This window comes from Arachis ipaensis, chromosome B2, assembly GCF_059453495.1.
Source record: "Arachis ipaensis isolate K30076 ecotype BB chromosome B2, ASM5945349v1, whole genome shotgun sequence".
In the NCBI taxonomy this organism is placed as follows: domain Eukaryota; kingdom Viridiplantae; phylum Streptophyta; class Magnoliopsida; order Fabales; family Fabaceae; genus Arachis; species Arachis ipaensis.
In genome coordinates this window covers 26,311,994-26,327,417 of record NC_142437.1, presented here as the reverse complement: position 1 = coordinate 26,327,417, position 15,424 = coordinate 26,311,994, and the positions used below count along the sequence as shown (strand labels likewise).

General features: G+C 32.0%; 2 protein-coding genes across 4 annotated transcripts; one reads left to right on the top strand and one right to left on the bottom strand.

Annotated features, from left to right (window-relative positions):
• Nucleotides 1-1,231: 1,231 nt before the first annotated feature.
• Nucleotides 1,232-5,332, top strand: LOC107625139 (tetraspanin-20). 2 transcript variants are annotated; one of them, XM_016327715.3, is made up of 6 exons: nt 1,232-1,663; nt 2,682-2,781; nt 2,867-2,947; nt 3,059-3,163; nt 4,266-4,457; nt 5,092-5,332. In XM_016327715.3, exons 1-6 carry the CDS (start codon nt 1,443-1,445, stop codon nt 5,134-5,136), a joined length of 744 nt encoding a protein of 247 aa, XP_016183201.1. In that variant the 5' UTR covers nt 1,232-1,442; the 3' UTR covers nt 5,137-5,332. The 2 variants fall into 2 exon arrangements, with proteins under 2 accessions (XP_016183201.1, XP_088361214.1); XM_088505088.1 differs by having other exon boundaries at nt 1,233-1,663; nt 2,867-2,933; nt 3,075-3,163.
• Nucleotides 5,333-9,009: 3,677 nt separating this feature from the next.
• Nucleotides 9,010-14,094, bottom strand: LOC107625138 (uncharacterized). 2 transcript variants are annotated; one of them, XM_016327714.3, is made up of 4 exons: nt 13,917-14,094; nt 12,239-13,655; nt 10,653-10,788; nt 9,010-10,130 (listed from the first exon to the last, which is right to left on the bottom strand). In XM_016327714.3, the coding sequence occupies exons 2-4, from the start codon at nt 13,562-13,564 to the stop codon at nt 9,436-9,438; spliced, it is 2,157 nt and encodes a 718-aa protein (XP_016183200.1). In that variant the 5' UTR covers nt 13,565-13,655; nt 13,917-14,094; the 3' UTR covers nt 9,010-9,435. The 2 variants fall into 2 exon arrangements, with proteins under 2 accessions (XP_016183200.1, XP_020971345.1); XM_021115686.2 differs by lacking the exon at nt 13,917-14,094 and adding an exon at nt 13,823-13,905.
• Between the last annotated feature and the right edge of the window lie 1,330 nt (nt 14,095-15,424).

Below are 15,424 nucleotides of genomic sequence, written 5' to 3'. Positions count from 1 at the left end.
AATCATTTTTTTCCTTAATTCTAAGACCAAAATACCCTTCATCATCATCCTCCCCATCACCCTCTTCACTCCATTATTCACCTCACCCCTACCACATCCACTGCCAGCTTCACACCACATCTCCATCCGCTGTTGTCGTTAGTTCATCGGAGAGAGAGAGAGAGGGCAATGCAAATAAAGAGAGGGGTTGCTGCTGTTGGGTCACTGCTGCCATTGGGTCACCATTGTCACTTGGTCGCTGCTGGCTCATCAGAGAGAGAGAGAGAGAGAGAGAGAGATAATGATGCGAACAGAGGGAGGGAGGGGTTGCTGTTATAGGGTCGCTGCTGGTTCATCGGAGAGAGAGAGAGAGAGAGAGAGAGAGGCAATGCGAATAGAGGGAGGGGTTGCTATTACTGGGTCGTCGCTGCTGCTACTGCTACGCCCTTTCTCACCGGCGATACCTTGTTCTTCCTCTTCTTGTCTTTTTCTTCTCGCTGGCAATGTAAGTGGCAGTGGATGTGGTAGAGGTGGTGAGGGAGAGATGATAATGAAGGGTATTTTGGTCCAAGAATTAGAAAAAAGATGATTTTATAATGTTTTGTAACATTGAAAATGATATTAATAAGAAAAAAAGGTCGATGACGTTTTTTATTTTAACCCAAGACATTAGAGACGAAAAAAATACCAAACCCTAAAAGGAATTTAATAGGTTGATCTTGGGTGCACTTAAAATTTGATTCATTTGACAAATTAAACTTATCTCCGAAATGTGTATTAAGTTATTTAAAAATCTTTGTATCCTAATAATGAGAAAAAATAAAAAGTATATTAATTTTTAATTTTTTATTAAATTTAAGACAAATTAATCTTTTCATTAAACAATTTTTTATTTTTTAAATCACCTTTTGTTTTTTTAAATATATTAGAGATGCATCTTTTTTATTCAATAGAGATGAATTTATATCAAAGATCACTTTGCATTTATTTTGATTAGAAAATCAATAATCAATTTACCATCATACAAGAATACGAATTCGATGTTGATAAAAATATTTTGTTATTGTTATGAAATGTATTTTGTTATGACATGTATTTTTAAAAATGAAAGTCATATTCATATATTAAATTCTACTCTACCTTTATAATATATAATAAAGTGATAATCTAATTTGTTCCGACAACACGTGCTGCGGTTGAAGGGTCACACGGATCCGATTACTTATTTAGTTATTTAGTTGCATTTTAATTTTGGTTCTGAATACATTGCTGCTCTATCTCTCTATCTACTATCCACCCTTTCTTTCTTTCTTTCCTTCTTATCATCTCCCACTTCCAATTCCCAGCACAGAACCAAACCATTCTCTTCATTCATTCCTTCCTCGAATAAATAATCAATTCAGGAGAACAAAAGAAAAGAAAATAATAATAATAATAATTTAGAAACCCTAAAATTAACTACCATGCGCTTCAATTGCTGCCACGTGTCGCTGGCGTTCGTTCTGAAGTTCTTGAATTTCCTTCAAGCTTTCATTGGGGTTTCGATTCTGATGTACTCAATATGGATGCTGAATCAATGGAATCATCAAGAAATTCCGCAACCACCGTTCCCTCATTCTCCTCATATCGCTCTTCATGGTTCTCTTGGCTTCGATCTCAATTCTATTAACCTCCCTGCTCCATGGTAAGCTTTTTTTTTTCATTTTTCTTTTCAATTTTTTTTTATTTTCTTAATTTTACGATTGAATAGGGTTTTCAGATTCGTTTCTGAGTAAATAGTGTTATCAGTCTTATTAGTCTTTATATTTAGTGTTTAGTTATCGAAACGTTAGATTCTAATTTGATATTAAATGCTGAAGACTATGTTAAAGGTTTTTAATGTTGAGCAGTTAGGTGTTGGACTTTTGTTTTATTTGCACTTTTATAAAAGAAATGCTATTTGCACTGTTGAACAGCAAAAATTCTTTGTACACACAAAAAATAAGCCGTGTGTATATAAGTATATTTACCAATTTTCATTATGTATTTTGTATTTTAACATGTATTATATACGGTTGGTGCATGCATGGTTGAGTTAGTAGTACTGTAGTAGTATTTTCCAAAATTGTTCTGACCGTAATGGGATAGTAATAAGTGATCAATTAAATGCTGCTAGGCTGGTTATTGAAACAGTGAATATTTTTATAGTTTGAAAAAATTAAAGATATTTATAAAGCATTTCATGTTTCGGTATTTACTAATTTTACTAATTAGTGTAATGTATTTAAAGGGCATAGAATTGTTTCTTAGTTTGAATGTCTCGAACTATTTTCACACTGACAATAGGTTCTAAAAATTTCCCCGCTTATGTGGATTGGGATTGTCATAAGAATAATACAATAATAAAACTGTTAAAAGCAGCTAAAAACACAGTTTCACCAGCATCTCCACTCCTACACTTACAGCATTGAAATGAAAGTTATAATCTATCCAGCATTTCTCTAAGCCGCCACATTTCTGCATAGATGTTGGAATCAGAATGTAATTGTGTATAAAATAGAAATCCAAGTATGTTTCAGTATAATCAGATAGTGAAAACTGTGCTGATGTGAGATAATGCATGTGTAAGAGTGAAAACAGTGGAATTTTGTACTGTAATCTATTTGTAAACTCTTGCTTGACTGATTATTCCTTATTAACCCTGTTCTTGACTTTGTTGACAGGTTCATCTATGCCTTTATGGGAGTGGGAGTATTGGTGTGCTGTGTTACCTTCTTGGGTTGCATTGCAGCTGAATTGATTAATGGTTGCTGCTTATGTTTTGTATCCTTCTTGAAGCAGAGATATTTATTCACGGCTTAGTTTGGTTTATTATCATTTTTGCTCCTTGACCTTATTAAAATACCAGTACACGCTACTTGTCACAGTAATTCTTCTACTAGAAGCTGTTTTGGTGGGATTCATTGCCATTGATCATCGATGGGAAGAGGTTCTTGTTTTCTTCTCCCCTTGTCCCCTTTACAAACGTGATGGTGATGGTTACATTGGTCGAAATTTGTGTCCCTTTCTAATGTGGATATGCTGATTATTGCCTTTACAGCATCTTCCCATTGATCCTACTGGCCAACTTGACAGCCTTAAATCTTTCATCAAGGAGAACATGGATATATGTGAATGGGTTGGAATTGCTGTGCTTGTGATTCAGGTATGTCCATTTTCAGTTGCTTTTTCGGTGGTGATATTTGGCCTTTCTTGATCTCCAGTTTCTAACTAAAAAACTGAATAAGTTTTAAACCATAGTTCTGACTTGTTCTGATGTTTGCGGCAATCATTATCTGATAGATTATGAACTGGGGGAGCTTTCCCATTATTCTTTGCATGCAGAAAACTGTGTGTGTTGTTTTTTTAATCCTTGACATTTAATAGATTAAGGAAAGTTATCATGAGGTCAGGGGGTGTCATGTTTATATCCAGATAATATTATTGTATATGGAATCATCAACGTATTAATTTTGGACATTTTTGTTGAATCAGCCCGTATAGACTACTTCTAACATACTATAGAATGCACCATGGATCCCTTCAGTTGGATAGTTGATTTCAGTATATTAACCTAAGAAAAACAAAGAATGGCTGTTTATTGAATCTGGGTTAGATTGTTTATCATTGATAATTGGTAACGTAAACCATTTTATACTTGTGTTGAACTTTTTGCTGGACTGTGTGTTTACATGCTCTTTGAACTCCTCCTCTTCTGTGCATTGTTATGTTATTTTGGTGTAATCTAAAGATCTGATTTTTTGAATTATGTAGTAACCCATTGTCCTGAAAGCCGAATAAACTAATTGCTAAAAGTTATTATTTATGCTTGCTACTTATTCTTTAATGCTTCAATGACACATAATTATGGGGAACTGAGCCAGAAATAGAATATGCTGCATTGCTGAAGTTGTAATAGGAAAACTGGGGAAACAAAACATCTACTCCAGGTTAAACACAGTCACTGGCACATTTGCATGTCTATTCAGTAGTATTTATATCGGCCACCATATACCTTGCCATTCCTATTTTTTGTGCTTATGAATTTCCAAAATATTGTATCTGCATTACAAAAATAGTATTAACAACCTAGATGTGGCAACTATACTGCATGGATGCAAAGCATTTGCTGGATTTCTTTTTATCCAAAGTCCAAACCTTATGAATTGCTTTACATTATGATTAATGTAAAGGGTTTTTGGTTTCCTCTAATTTCCTCCCCCTTTTACTGTGGTTGCTAATTTTTCTTTTCTGTCAACTCCATTTAGGCCTCATCTCTATTAATGGCATTAGTTTTGCGAGCCTCAGTTTCTTCTAGGAGTGATGATTCAGCTTATGAGGACGAATATGATGCTAGGGTTCCTCTGGTAAGTCCTAAATCTAGCCAAGCATCTGGTTCAAGCAAATTTGATAACCGAGCTAATCACTCCGACATTTGGAGCTCACGGATGAGAGAGAAGGTATGCTGTTTTGAATGTCTAAAGTGTAACTTCTCTGGTAACCTCAATTTGAAGATACCACTTTATAATAATAAGAAAAATAAGTCATGACCTTGTGAACAGTTTTTTGATACTTGAAAACGAGGGCAAGCTTTTTCTAGTGTCAACTATGAACTACCAGAAGTTTCAAGCTATCATATGCATTTTCAAATTCTGTATTATTTTGTTTCCTGTCAACTAGTTTCACTGTTATATTGTGATTTCGGATTTATTATTTGCACACACTTTTAGATGCCTAATTAACTTTGATGCAAAACTCTGGTTACTGGTGATTACTCCATGTGTATGATAGTCTGGCATGCAGTCATGGGTTTTCCTATGCAAGAAAATTAGGTTCAGTGCTGTCTGTTATTTTTGCTTCAAATTATTCTTAATCACATATTAAATTATTAGAAACAGAATGAGCAAGTTTCCCACATATCTCTATACATTTGTTTCCCACATATTAAGATGTTTTTACCACACCTATATACAACTCATGTATTGAATAGTTGATACATAGCTATTTTATTTGATGTTCAGTGCTTTTAATAATAGATAGATTATTTTTTATTGAAGCTGGTGGTTATTTTAGTCATGTTTTTCATGATGGCAGTATGGTTTGAACAATAGTGAAAAGATCAGTTACCAACAACCATGAATCAGGCAATAACTGCTAATAGCTGCGAGCAATTCGGGATTTTGGTGACATATGGGGTACATATATGTAAATCTTATCTGTGTTCTGATATGTTTCATTTGTGTTTTTTGTTTTCCTGGAAAATTTATGATGTATGCTACATAGAAATGGTGTGTTTAAACAACTAACCTTGTTATAAAAACTTGAGTGTTTTGCATCTAAGTAGCTAAAAAGAAAAATTATGATAAATGAATAAATAAATAAAACGGTTAAGGATCCAATCTAAGCATTTTCATCAATGAAATTGCTGCACCGGCACTGTAGTCTTTCCTAGGATTGTATTATTCTTTTTCCGTAGGTAAGATGTTCAACTTTGGAAATATTCTATTCCTCGTTAAGTGCTAGGTCTGAGTTATAGTTTCTCTGTAGCAAATGTTTTTTCCCTCATTATTATTAAAACCGTAAACAAGATCACAGGTTTAAATCTTGTGGAGGATTAGGGGATATACCTGTAATTCACCAAAATAAATAAATAAAGACGGTAGAATTTGTAAAACTTATGTTCCTACAGATAGAAGAGCGAGATTCTTAGTGTAAGTACTTATGGCTCATCAGGAGAAATACAAGCAGCTTAAACTTCTAAAGTGAAACTTCTGAATAATGGTAATTACATGTTCCTCAATAGTAAGCAAGTGAACTGTTATTATACCTTTGATTTTACTTATTTGTTGTACATATTTGGAGATATTTAAGAGAATCAAAGGATGCAGTTCCTTTTTTAAAGAGAGCAAGAGTTGGGATTTTTTTTTTTAAATAAATATTTTAAATGTTTTACCGAAATATGTAATTTGGAGGTAATTTACAATTTTATGTAACATTACTTATTGTAAACGAATTAAGAATTGTATGCAAAATTATAAGGTTGAATTGTATGGTTAATGGTCAAAGTCTAAGAGATGTATCAAATATCAATGGACTTTTATGTACTGTGTAATGTTATTTTCTCAAAGTTTAATGTATGATAATTACCCATATCCAGTTTTCAACTTCTTTAAGACTACACATCTTTATTAACTGAGATTATCATCTTGTCTTGTCCTGACTCGAATGTGACAGGCCGTTAAACATGTTCAAATAGAACCGCATATTCCTTTAACATCATAGTACACTTCAGTCTATGTCTCCCTCCCAATTATGTGTTTGATAGAGAAATAACAAATGGTAACAGAAATCTCAGTCTCTTTCCGAGAATCATGCTTACTCTGCTTAGTGTGAGCTCCACCTGCAAGTTTAGGACAAAGGATAAGCTGAAATCATGTGCTGCAGTACTTTGAAATCTTGTGGTGTACACTCCACAATGCTTATCACGGGATCTATAGGCTGTACTAAGTTTTTGATACCGCAACTCTAGCTTCTATACTACTATTTTGGAAATTTTATACTTTTAACAATTTTGCAATTTGAACGACCCAAAAAACAACTCAATTAGACAATTCATAATCAAAATTGAGGTCATAAAACACATTAAAAATGAGTTAAAGTGTTAAAGAACATATGTATCTAAATGTATACAAAAATATTACATGCATATTAAAAATTAACTACTAATTCAGACACCATATATTTGTGTATGAATACATGTATTATTGAAGTAATTTTTAATGTGTATTATGTATTCTAATATTTATTTTTTACAAGGGATTGATTTGGTTATTAATTTTTTTTATGCCCCTAATATGATTTTTACATAAATTCATGATAGATGATTTTTAGTATGCTCATATCTTTTTTATTTAACAATTCATATTGTCCTATTAAGTTGGGTCAGTTATATATGAACCAAAAACATAATATGCCCTATCATAGATAGTTATTTCTAAATCACTTATTATTTTTCTTAGTGGTTTTTTTCCCCTTGAATCTCCTACCTTTAGTTACAACAATGTGATTTACTCTTCTAACTGCAGCCTTTATAAGCATTCTTCAAACATGTTTATATCACACTTTACACGATATTCTACCATCTTTTCTTATAATCAACAATATCCCAATTATCTCTAATTCATTCATAACTAATCTCTTCTGATATGATCCAACATGTCTACTCGTCCATCGAAAGATTCTCTTCTTTTTAATATTATGTTTTCTGTTGGCCATGTAAGATCCAACATTGTTAGTCTAACAGGAAAATAGCTGTGCAGTAAAATTTACTCTCATCTAGTACCATAATTGATAATATCGGTAAAAATCAGTTGATTAGATTCGGCCACTTAGACAATTGAAGAACACAATTCAGAACTTTACAAAATTAAGATCATTAGTACTTGTTAGTTACTTATTCTTGATTCATAGTATCGAAAAATGGGTCTAATGTCTAGCATTAATAATTTAACATGTAGCACTCTTGGTCTTGGAGAATATTCACATCATTTGGTCAAACTTGAAAACCAGTTTGTCCTCTTTCGCTTCAGGGCCTTGGGATTCTGTCCCCAAATTATGTGTTGCAAGAATATTTTTCTCTTATTTCTCTCTCATTATGCTCCATGAGTTATATAGTTGACTATATCCATGTCATGATTATTTAGTTGCTAATGTTAAGAAACTAATTTTATTTGGCTAATATTAATTAATTTTTTAAAAATTATTTTACTTATCTAAAATTTTAAATTCTTAATTTAACACTCTAAATTATAAATTTTAAATCTTAAAATTGATTACTATTAATTAAAAATTAATTCTTTATATTTTCTCTTATTTAATCAGGTCATATGATATGATTACTTTTATGTTTTAAGAGTTCTTTTTCCATCCTTTCAGAGTACAAAGTATCACTACAAGTTGTGGACACATTTTGAGTAGCTTATAAAATCAATCTGTCTCTGTTGACCAAATTATTGATCTTTGTCTGATAGTGGATTTCTGTTTTATTTAAAAGTATTGGATGGAAGGTCTAGATTTCTCAATACAAATAAAAACAATAAATTATTCCTACCCTTTAGTGATATCTCACTCAGTTCCTTATTTTTCTAATCCCATATAATCCTTATCGGAAACTAGAAAAAAAAAAAAAAAGAATATCTAAAAGATGTGACTAGAGGGAAAAAGAATAATCAAGGGGATACTTATGACAGCATTTATATATCATTTCTTTGACCACAATCTTTTCCTAATATTCCACACTCCATGTGTTGTAGGAGAATCTTATGTTAACTCCTAGCTGGAGTACAAGAATCAACATATATAATATAAGTTAAATTAATTAAATCACTTTCTGTTATCTCCCATCTCCCAATAAAAAAAAAGGATTGGTGAACAATTGAACATGCATAATATGGTTATATGGTTATAACTGATCTGTGTTTTATCTTGTAATTCTTATTAATCAGGTGCAAGGGGACTACTGATTTTGGTTCTGGTACATTACATCATCATGCATGCTCTACACAGTTGTAGAAATCATAGCACTGATACCACAGTAATGGCTAAATTGAGAGTTTCTAATATACCTTCATATTATTATTTTGGGTAGCTTTGTAACTGTTCAAATTCAGTTTAATAATAATTTATCTTTATTTTAGTTGCCTGTATTGGCTGTATAGCTATGAGATATTATGTAATTTCTAATTTTTTTCTAATTAGAATATTGTTATTCTGAGAACACACATAATTTCATAGTTAAAATTAGTACAAGATATAGAGATTGTGACTCATTAGAATGTCATTGAACAACATATTATGGACAGAATCATGGTCTTAATCTCATGATCTCTTCTGGCTTTGTTTCAAACAGTAGACTAGTGAATTTATGTACATGAACTAGAGTCATAAATATCAAATAACCGATACAATCTTAGGTAGCATTCAATACATTAGGTGAGTAGGGGCCATGTGCTGTTAATTCAATGCAACAATGATAGAGTTACAATATACATATCATTTAAAAGGGTTGAATAAGTTTCTGGTCTTTGAAGTACCTATACAATTTTTTGTTATGGTTTTGGTCCAAAATTTTCAAAAGTAGTGAAATTAGTCTCTACCATCATTCCACATACAAATCAACTTCATACTTATGGTTCAAGCTCTAAGTAGTACATATCTCCAAATAGTGGTTACTTACGAAAAAATTGTCTTGACATGAAGATAATATGCAAGAACTATTAAATAGAGTTATCATTTAACCGTTCTCAACTATCATGTTCTCAACTATCATTTTCACATGAAGACAATTTTGTGTGAGTAATTACCTTTCTGACTTTACTTTTGAAAATTTTTGGATCAAAAACTTATTTAACCCTTATTTAAAGCCAATATAGAAAGTGATCAAAAGGGATTGATTGAGGCCCTGGCAGTGAAATCAACCACAACATTTTCCACAAGTTCTTGAATTAAATCCCTCTCAATCTCCATCCCCAAAATATCAATCTCCAACTCCATAAGCTGAACCCATCCAATCCCCACAAGCTCTTTCTTGACAACATTTTCTACCACCAGGCTGTTGCTGTCCCCACAATCCCCCCAAACACACCTCACTCCACTTGCCATTAACTCTTTCATTTGATCCACAATGTGGTCCATAGAAAGGGAACATGTTCCACTACTGTGCACCCTGCACTTGTGGTGCTTCCCTGGTCCACACTCACCATTAGTCAGCTCCAAAATCGCCGCATTGACGCAGTCGAATACGAGCTTCTGACTTGATCTCATCTTCCTTCTCTTGGCCTCATTGAGATGCTGATGCTCCCTGTCATTGAGATTGACATATTTGCCCCTCAATGATGGGTCCAAGGGGCTTTCAAGGGAATGCCATCTTGTGTCAAAGGAGTCATTTTGTAGTTGATCATCAAGTCCAGCTGCTGATAGTAGTTTCTCAACAAGGAGAAGCCATTCTTGTTCCTCTGCCTTGCTGTCTAAGGAAGAATCATGTGCATCAGTATCACCCCATGAAAGGGTCCGAGATACTGATTCTATAGGTGGTGATTTGTCAATTAAATTGGACTTCAATGGCACCAATGATCCTATATAGAGAGAGGGAAAAAAAAGGAATAAAATTAGAGGTGGTAAATGAATGTTTGCTTATAAAGTGAAATGTAACAAAGAGTAAACATTCGAATTGATTCCAAAGAATTTTAAAGTCGGACATTTGGGTATTAAATAAGTTTTTATTTTTTAGAAGTTCTCAAGAATTGTTCTTGTCCAAACTCCATCGTTTTCAATCAATTTTTAATGTGTCATGAATAAATAAGTCTCTAACAAATTTTGTTATAAGCCAGTTAGGTTCCAGAAAATACATTTTAAGTTAGTCCCTTTTTAAAATGACGAAAGAACTAATGTATCTGGTAGAAGTAATCTTTGAAAATTTTTAAAGAATAAAAAATTGTTAGAAACTAAAATATTCGATCCAGAATTTCCTAAGGATGAATTTGAGTGTTTATTCTATAATAAAAGATTAAAGGGCATATTTTATCAAATAAGAACTTCCTGAAAAAGCATGAACCTGTGTCACTTATTATAGATAACGAGATAGGCCTGAGTATTACCCTGGTGACCACTCTTCATAGAGTCATAGAAATCATGATGAATGTCATCCTGAAATAGAGGCTCTAAAATTGAACTTGGACTTGGCTGATCTTGATTTTCGCTTGAAATCTCTGGCTTTGATACAATCAATTCATGCTACAAAAGAAAAAAAAACAGTTAAGGATCAGGGTACATATTTCAGAAATCAAGAATTTTATTTACTTCATGGAGCCTTGATTCTATGTTGTAACTAAAAAGTTTCAAGTTCAAAACTTAGATACAAGTTTAACGTTTGTCAAAATAATAGTATATACCTACCAAAGAGGTTGTGATTTACTAGTATACTAATCTTGTTGATTAGGAAGAGTTGGCTCTGTGATTTGTGATTATCACATTATTACATTTTGATACATTCTTGAATGAATGCATTTGATACAAAATACTTAAATTTATCGAAAATGTTTGGTAACAAAAAAATATTAACCAAAAACTATTGAAATTTATTACTTTTGGTTTCATTTAATACACCTTGCAATAAATAAATGTTAAAATAAAATAAGTTTGAGCTGTTTAGACTTATTGTTTTTTATCTCCCTAACATTACTGAAATTTATCAATGTATCGAATAATAAAAAGGATAGATCAAAGAGAATAGTGAGTAATTTGATAACCAAGAATGTTGATTGTTGATAGCATATCTAATTTAAGTTTCCTAATTAATTTGTTTCACACAACTTTGTCAAGCTAATTAATGTCCTTAGAGTAACACATTGCTTGCAAGTTGCAACTATAGAGTATAGTTATTATTTATTAATTCAGTTAAGACAAGCAATGCACAAACATTCTTGTGGGTCATAAAGGGATGCTTAAGATCTCACTATTAATAAGGACTGATTTTTTGTGTTATCCTATAATACCAAACATATTAAAAGCTAAACTACCATATTAAGCTACAAACATTACTAGAAAATGACTTCAACTAACTTATTTGTTTCCCATCAGGGGCATGGAGGAGGGAAAATTAGAGAAGAAATTTTAAAATAATCTTAACCACTTAAATTTGAATAAATAATTTTTATGTTTATTTCTATATTTTTGTTGTATGATTATACTAAGGATATGTTTGGTTGGGGATAAAAAATGAATGTAAACATTTTTATGAATGGGTTTCTTGCATAATTTCACATATCAAATTCACCTATAAAATTATACACTATTTTTCCACATGGGTCTCAGCCATTGGATGTTAAAAAGTAGAGATGCCTTTATAAAAAAAGGTAAAGAAGTTATTGAAACTGAAGAACTTGTTTGAGTTGTTTCAACCAGAATGTTGAATAATAAATGATTGAAAGAAAGAATGGAAGAAGAAAAGGGGAAAGTATTCATGAAAGAAAAGAAAATGTGAAAATAAAAAAAAAAACTTCACTTCTTTATTTTCAATGACAATCTCACTTTTTGTTTCCTTCTGTTTTAACTCTTTTATTCCATCCATTCCTTTTTCATTCTCTTCATAAATTATAGTCATGAACAAAATAAATAAAGTTTGTATATAACAAACAACAAATGCATATTTATATAAAAGTTTGCATAAAAATAGTAGTATTACCTCTAATGTAATTATGCCTTGCTGTTTTCTGTTAGAGACTGAATCTGATTCATATAGAGAACTACATTGGGATTTATCTTTGGATTTCTCCTTAGTTGATTTCTTCTTCCTTAAGAACAAGAAACTCGAAACTCTTCCTTTGAATGATAATCTCATACCCTTTGATCCATGCCCTTTGCCAGCATCATGATCACAAACTTCATCTCGGAGGCGAATTCGCCGGCTCTTAGGAGCACTGTTAACCATTAATTCTTCATTTCTTGATTTTCTTGGTTCTTGATCTTCAATGATAATATCCTTAACCTTAGGTGTAACATGCTTCTTTCTTTGTGAAAGAGAAAGCAGTTCACCCAAGGTGGATCTTCTCTTCACATGGATCTGTTCTTGGTGATGAAATTTGGTGTTTGAGGAAGTCATCATCATGATCCATCTCTCATACAGTCTTGACTTGGCTTCTATGCAGACTGGTGACTCTGGAGAACACGTGACGCGGTCCAAGGACCGCGTCGAATAAAGACTATGATCCCATGAATGTCTTGGAAGTTGTGACATAGTAGCATCTAAATCACTGAAACTCCTCCTATCTTTGTAATTATAATAGGATTTGTTAGATGAACACTCAAACAAAGTTTCATCACATTGACAAGTAAGCTCTCTTTTCACTTTTCTTGATTCGAAGAAATCATCTTCAGGTAATGAAGTTTTTGGAGAGTACATTGCCTTAAGATCATTAGTCTTCCCAGAACTCGGCTTCAATACAACGATTCGAGTAGATTGAACCGGAACATTGTGTTCGAGATTCTTTTCCATTCCTTCATTCTTTTTCTTCTTTTCCATTCTGGATGATCTGTTGTTGTTGTCAAGAGTCTTTGCAGGCCTCAGCAGAGTAATGAGCTCTGTCTCGGCCGGCGAAGCAGAGCGACGAAGATCATAAAGATTCTGAGAATCCAATAGCCTAATCAAGGCATCATTATTGGAGCTCAGAACTTTGAATCCATCTTCAAATTTCTTAGACTTTCTCGACATAAGTTTCGCTTCCATGAATTTCTGATGAATGAGAGCCATTTTATCTTGATTGTGAGCATTCTGTTCTGTTCTTGAATGAAGAACATCATGGACCATTTCCTTATCCTTAACACTATCTTCAACTTGCCAATGCTTTAATGGTGACCTTAAATGGCCATAAATGTGTTGAGAATAACACTTTTCATGTTTTCTCTCCAAAAATAAATTAGCCTCTCCCCTTGGAAGTGCTTCATCAAGCCCCATTAATTTGGCAACTACATTTGGTTGCTTGTGATTGGAATTTTCTTCTGCTTTCAACATCTTTTTTGGGTCTATGAGAATCTTGACAGTTGGTGATTCATTTTTTGACCCTCACCAACTTCCAATTGATCAATTGATGGAAGATAAGAAGCTGCAACAAGTGAATTAGGTTCAGTTTAACTGAGATGGAACTACATTATATAATATAAATATAATAAATAGCATAGTAAGATTTCAACTGAAGAAACCTTAAAAGTTAAACAAATTCCACACCAAGTTGGAAATAAACAAAGAACTATTAAAAATTTATATAGGAACCTCCAGCTAAGATAGTGGCATGAATTTGATGCTCTTGTTAACACATAAAAGCATAGAGATAATCATGATAATATAGAGTGAAGTGATATAATACCTGTATGTCTCTTAGGCCCTTTCCTTTGCTGTTATGTCCTTCAACCACTATTCTCTTTGCGGAAAGCTTTCAACAAGTTGTGGTTTTGTTTCTTTTCTAATAAATTCCCCTACGTGTTATCTATGCAAACTTTGAGTTGCACGTTAATTTGCACATGCTTGATATCAAAATTGAGCAAAAATATTAGATACTTCTAATTTTTTCAGTTTTCACAATCATGTGACATTCTTGTAGAGTCAGTTTAAAAAATGGTTATTATTATTATTATTATTATTATTATTATTATTATTATTATTATTATTGTTTCGACGCTTACGTGAACGTGAGGTCCAGACTCTTTATGAGGCCGCGTTCGATTTGTGTTGGTGCCGAAGTGTCGCTGTCCGAGTTCCTTGTGAGAAGGTAGATGATGGTACCTACAAGAGATTACGATACTTGAATGTCAATATATTTTATTGTAGAGAGATAGCCACCTTTGTAAAATAGTTCCACCTTTGGGGGTTGATCAGCGTTCCCTTTATTTTGGAAGTTTGTTGAAATTTATTTTTTAAATAAAATAAAAATAGTAGAATACCACTCTTGTCGTGCCCGACCTCTATGAGATCGGATAAGCGGATGAAACCATCTTATTTGGGTGGGCCTTTATCTTCGATTGGATCTGACTGCATATTTTTAGATTAGGGTATAAACAATTATTATTATTATTATTATTATTATTATTATTAAAACATAAAAATTTAGCCAATCAATGTACACTTCTACGCTTTTTGAGGTTCGCTAATGTCATAAACGATAGCGATGTGAATTACACTTGCGCTTATTAGATCAATAGATCCGCGAACAAGTTCTTCTTAATTTTGCATATTGATAAAGCGAAAAAAATAAGTATTTAACCATTTTTAAGTTAAAATAATAGAGCTCATGTATAATCAAAATTATAAATTTAATATAACTAATTCATACTTAATCACTTTATTATTATTTTTTTATTTTAGAGAATCTAAATTCAAAATAATAGGACACTATTCTTATAAATTATGTTAGTTCTCTTTAAAATAAAATACTATATATACTAATAATTAATCATTAAATCAGTTACTATAATTTATGTATATTTATATATGTTGTTTTATATATTTTTAATATATATTTTATATTTTAATATATTATTTATAAAAAATTAATTTTTATATGCACGTAGTATTAATTTGGTTGCACATTACTGTTACATTCAATGACCGAGCTTGAAATAAAATTTTGGAGGGTCAAAATTTTAACATAAAAATTTAAGGTAGAACTCATTTGATGCAACTCTTTGAATTTTTGAAAGTTGTATCTCACTTTTTTCGTGATTCATTAAAGTAGAAAAACTATTATATGTTCTTCTTCTTGAATATTAGTCTTCCTCTTAAAAAATGCATCAATTCTTTAATTTTTCATCATTATTTTGTATAAAAATTTGAATATATATCCTGTAAAATATGTAAAAAAAATTAGAAGGATAAATA

What these genes read in the sequence shown, in the direction of transcription:
- LOC107625138 (XM_016327714.3), bottom strand. Translation starts at nt 13,564, where the DNA reads ATGTTGAAAGCAGAAGAAAATTCCAATCACAAGCAACCAAATGTAGTT. An exon ending in AAGGCATAATTACATTAGAG is followed by an intron (nt 10,789 to 12,238) that starts GTAATACTACTA and finishes TTTCTTTTGTAG; the next exon opens with CATGAATTGATTGTATCAAA. An exon ending in TATGAAGAGTGGTCACCAGG is followed by an intron (nt 10,131 to 10,652) that starts GTAATACTCAGG and finishes CTCTCTATATAG; the next exon opens with GATCATTGGTGCCATTGAAG.
- LOC107625139 (XM_016327715.3), top strand. Translation starts at nt 1,443, where the DNA reads ATGCGCTTCAATTGCTGCCACGTGTCGCTGGCGTTCGTTCTGAAGTTC. An exon ending in ATGGTTGCTGCTTATGTTTT is followed by an intron (nt 2,782 to 2,866) that starts GTATCCTTCTTG and finishes TTAAAATACCAG; the next exon opens with TACACGCTACTTGTCACAGT. An exon ending in GCTCACGGATGAGAGAGAAG is followed by an intron (nt 4,458 to 5,091) that starts GTATGCTGTTTT and finishes TCATGATGGCAG; the next exon opens with TATGGTTTGAACAATAGTGA.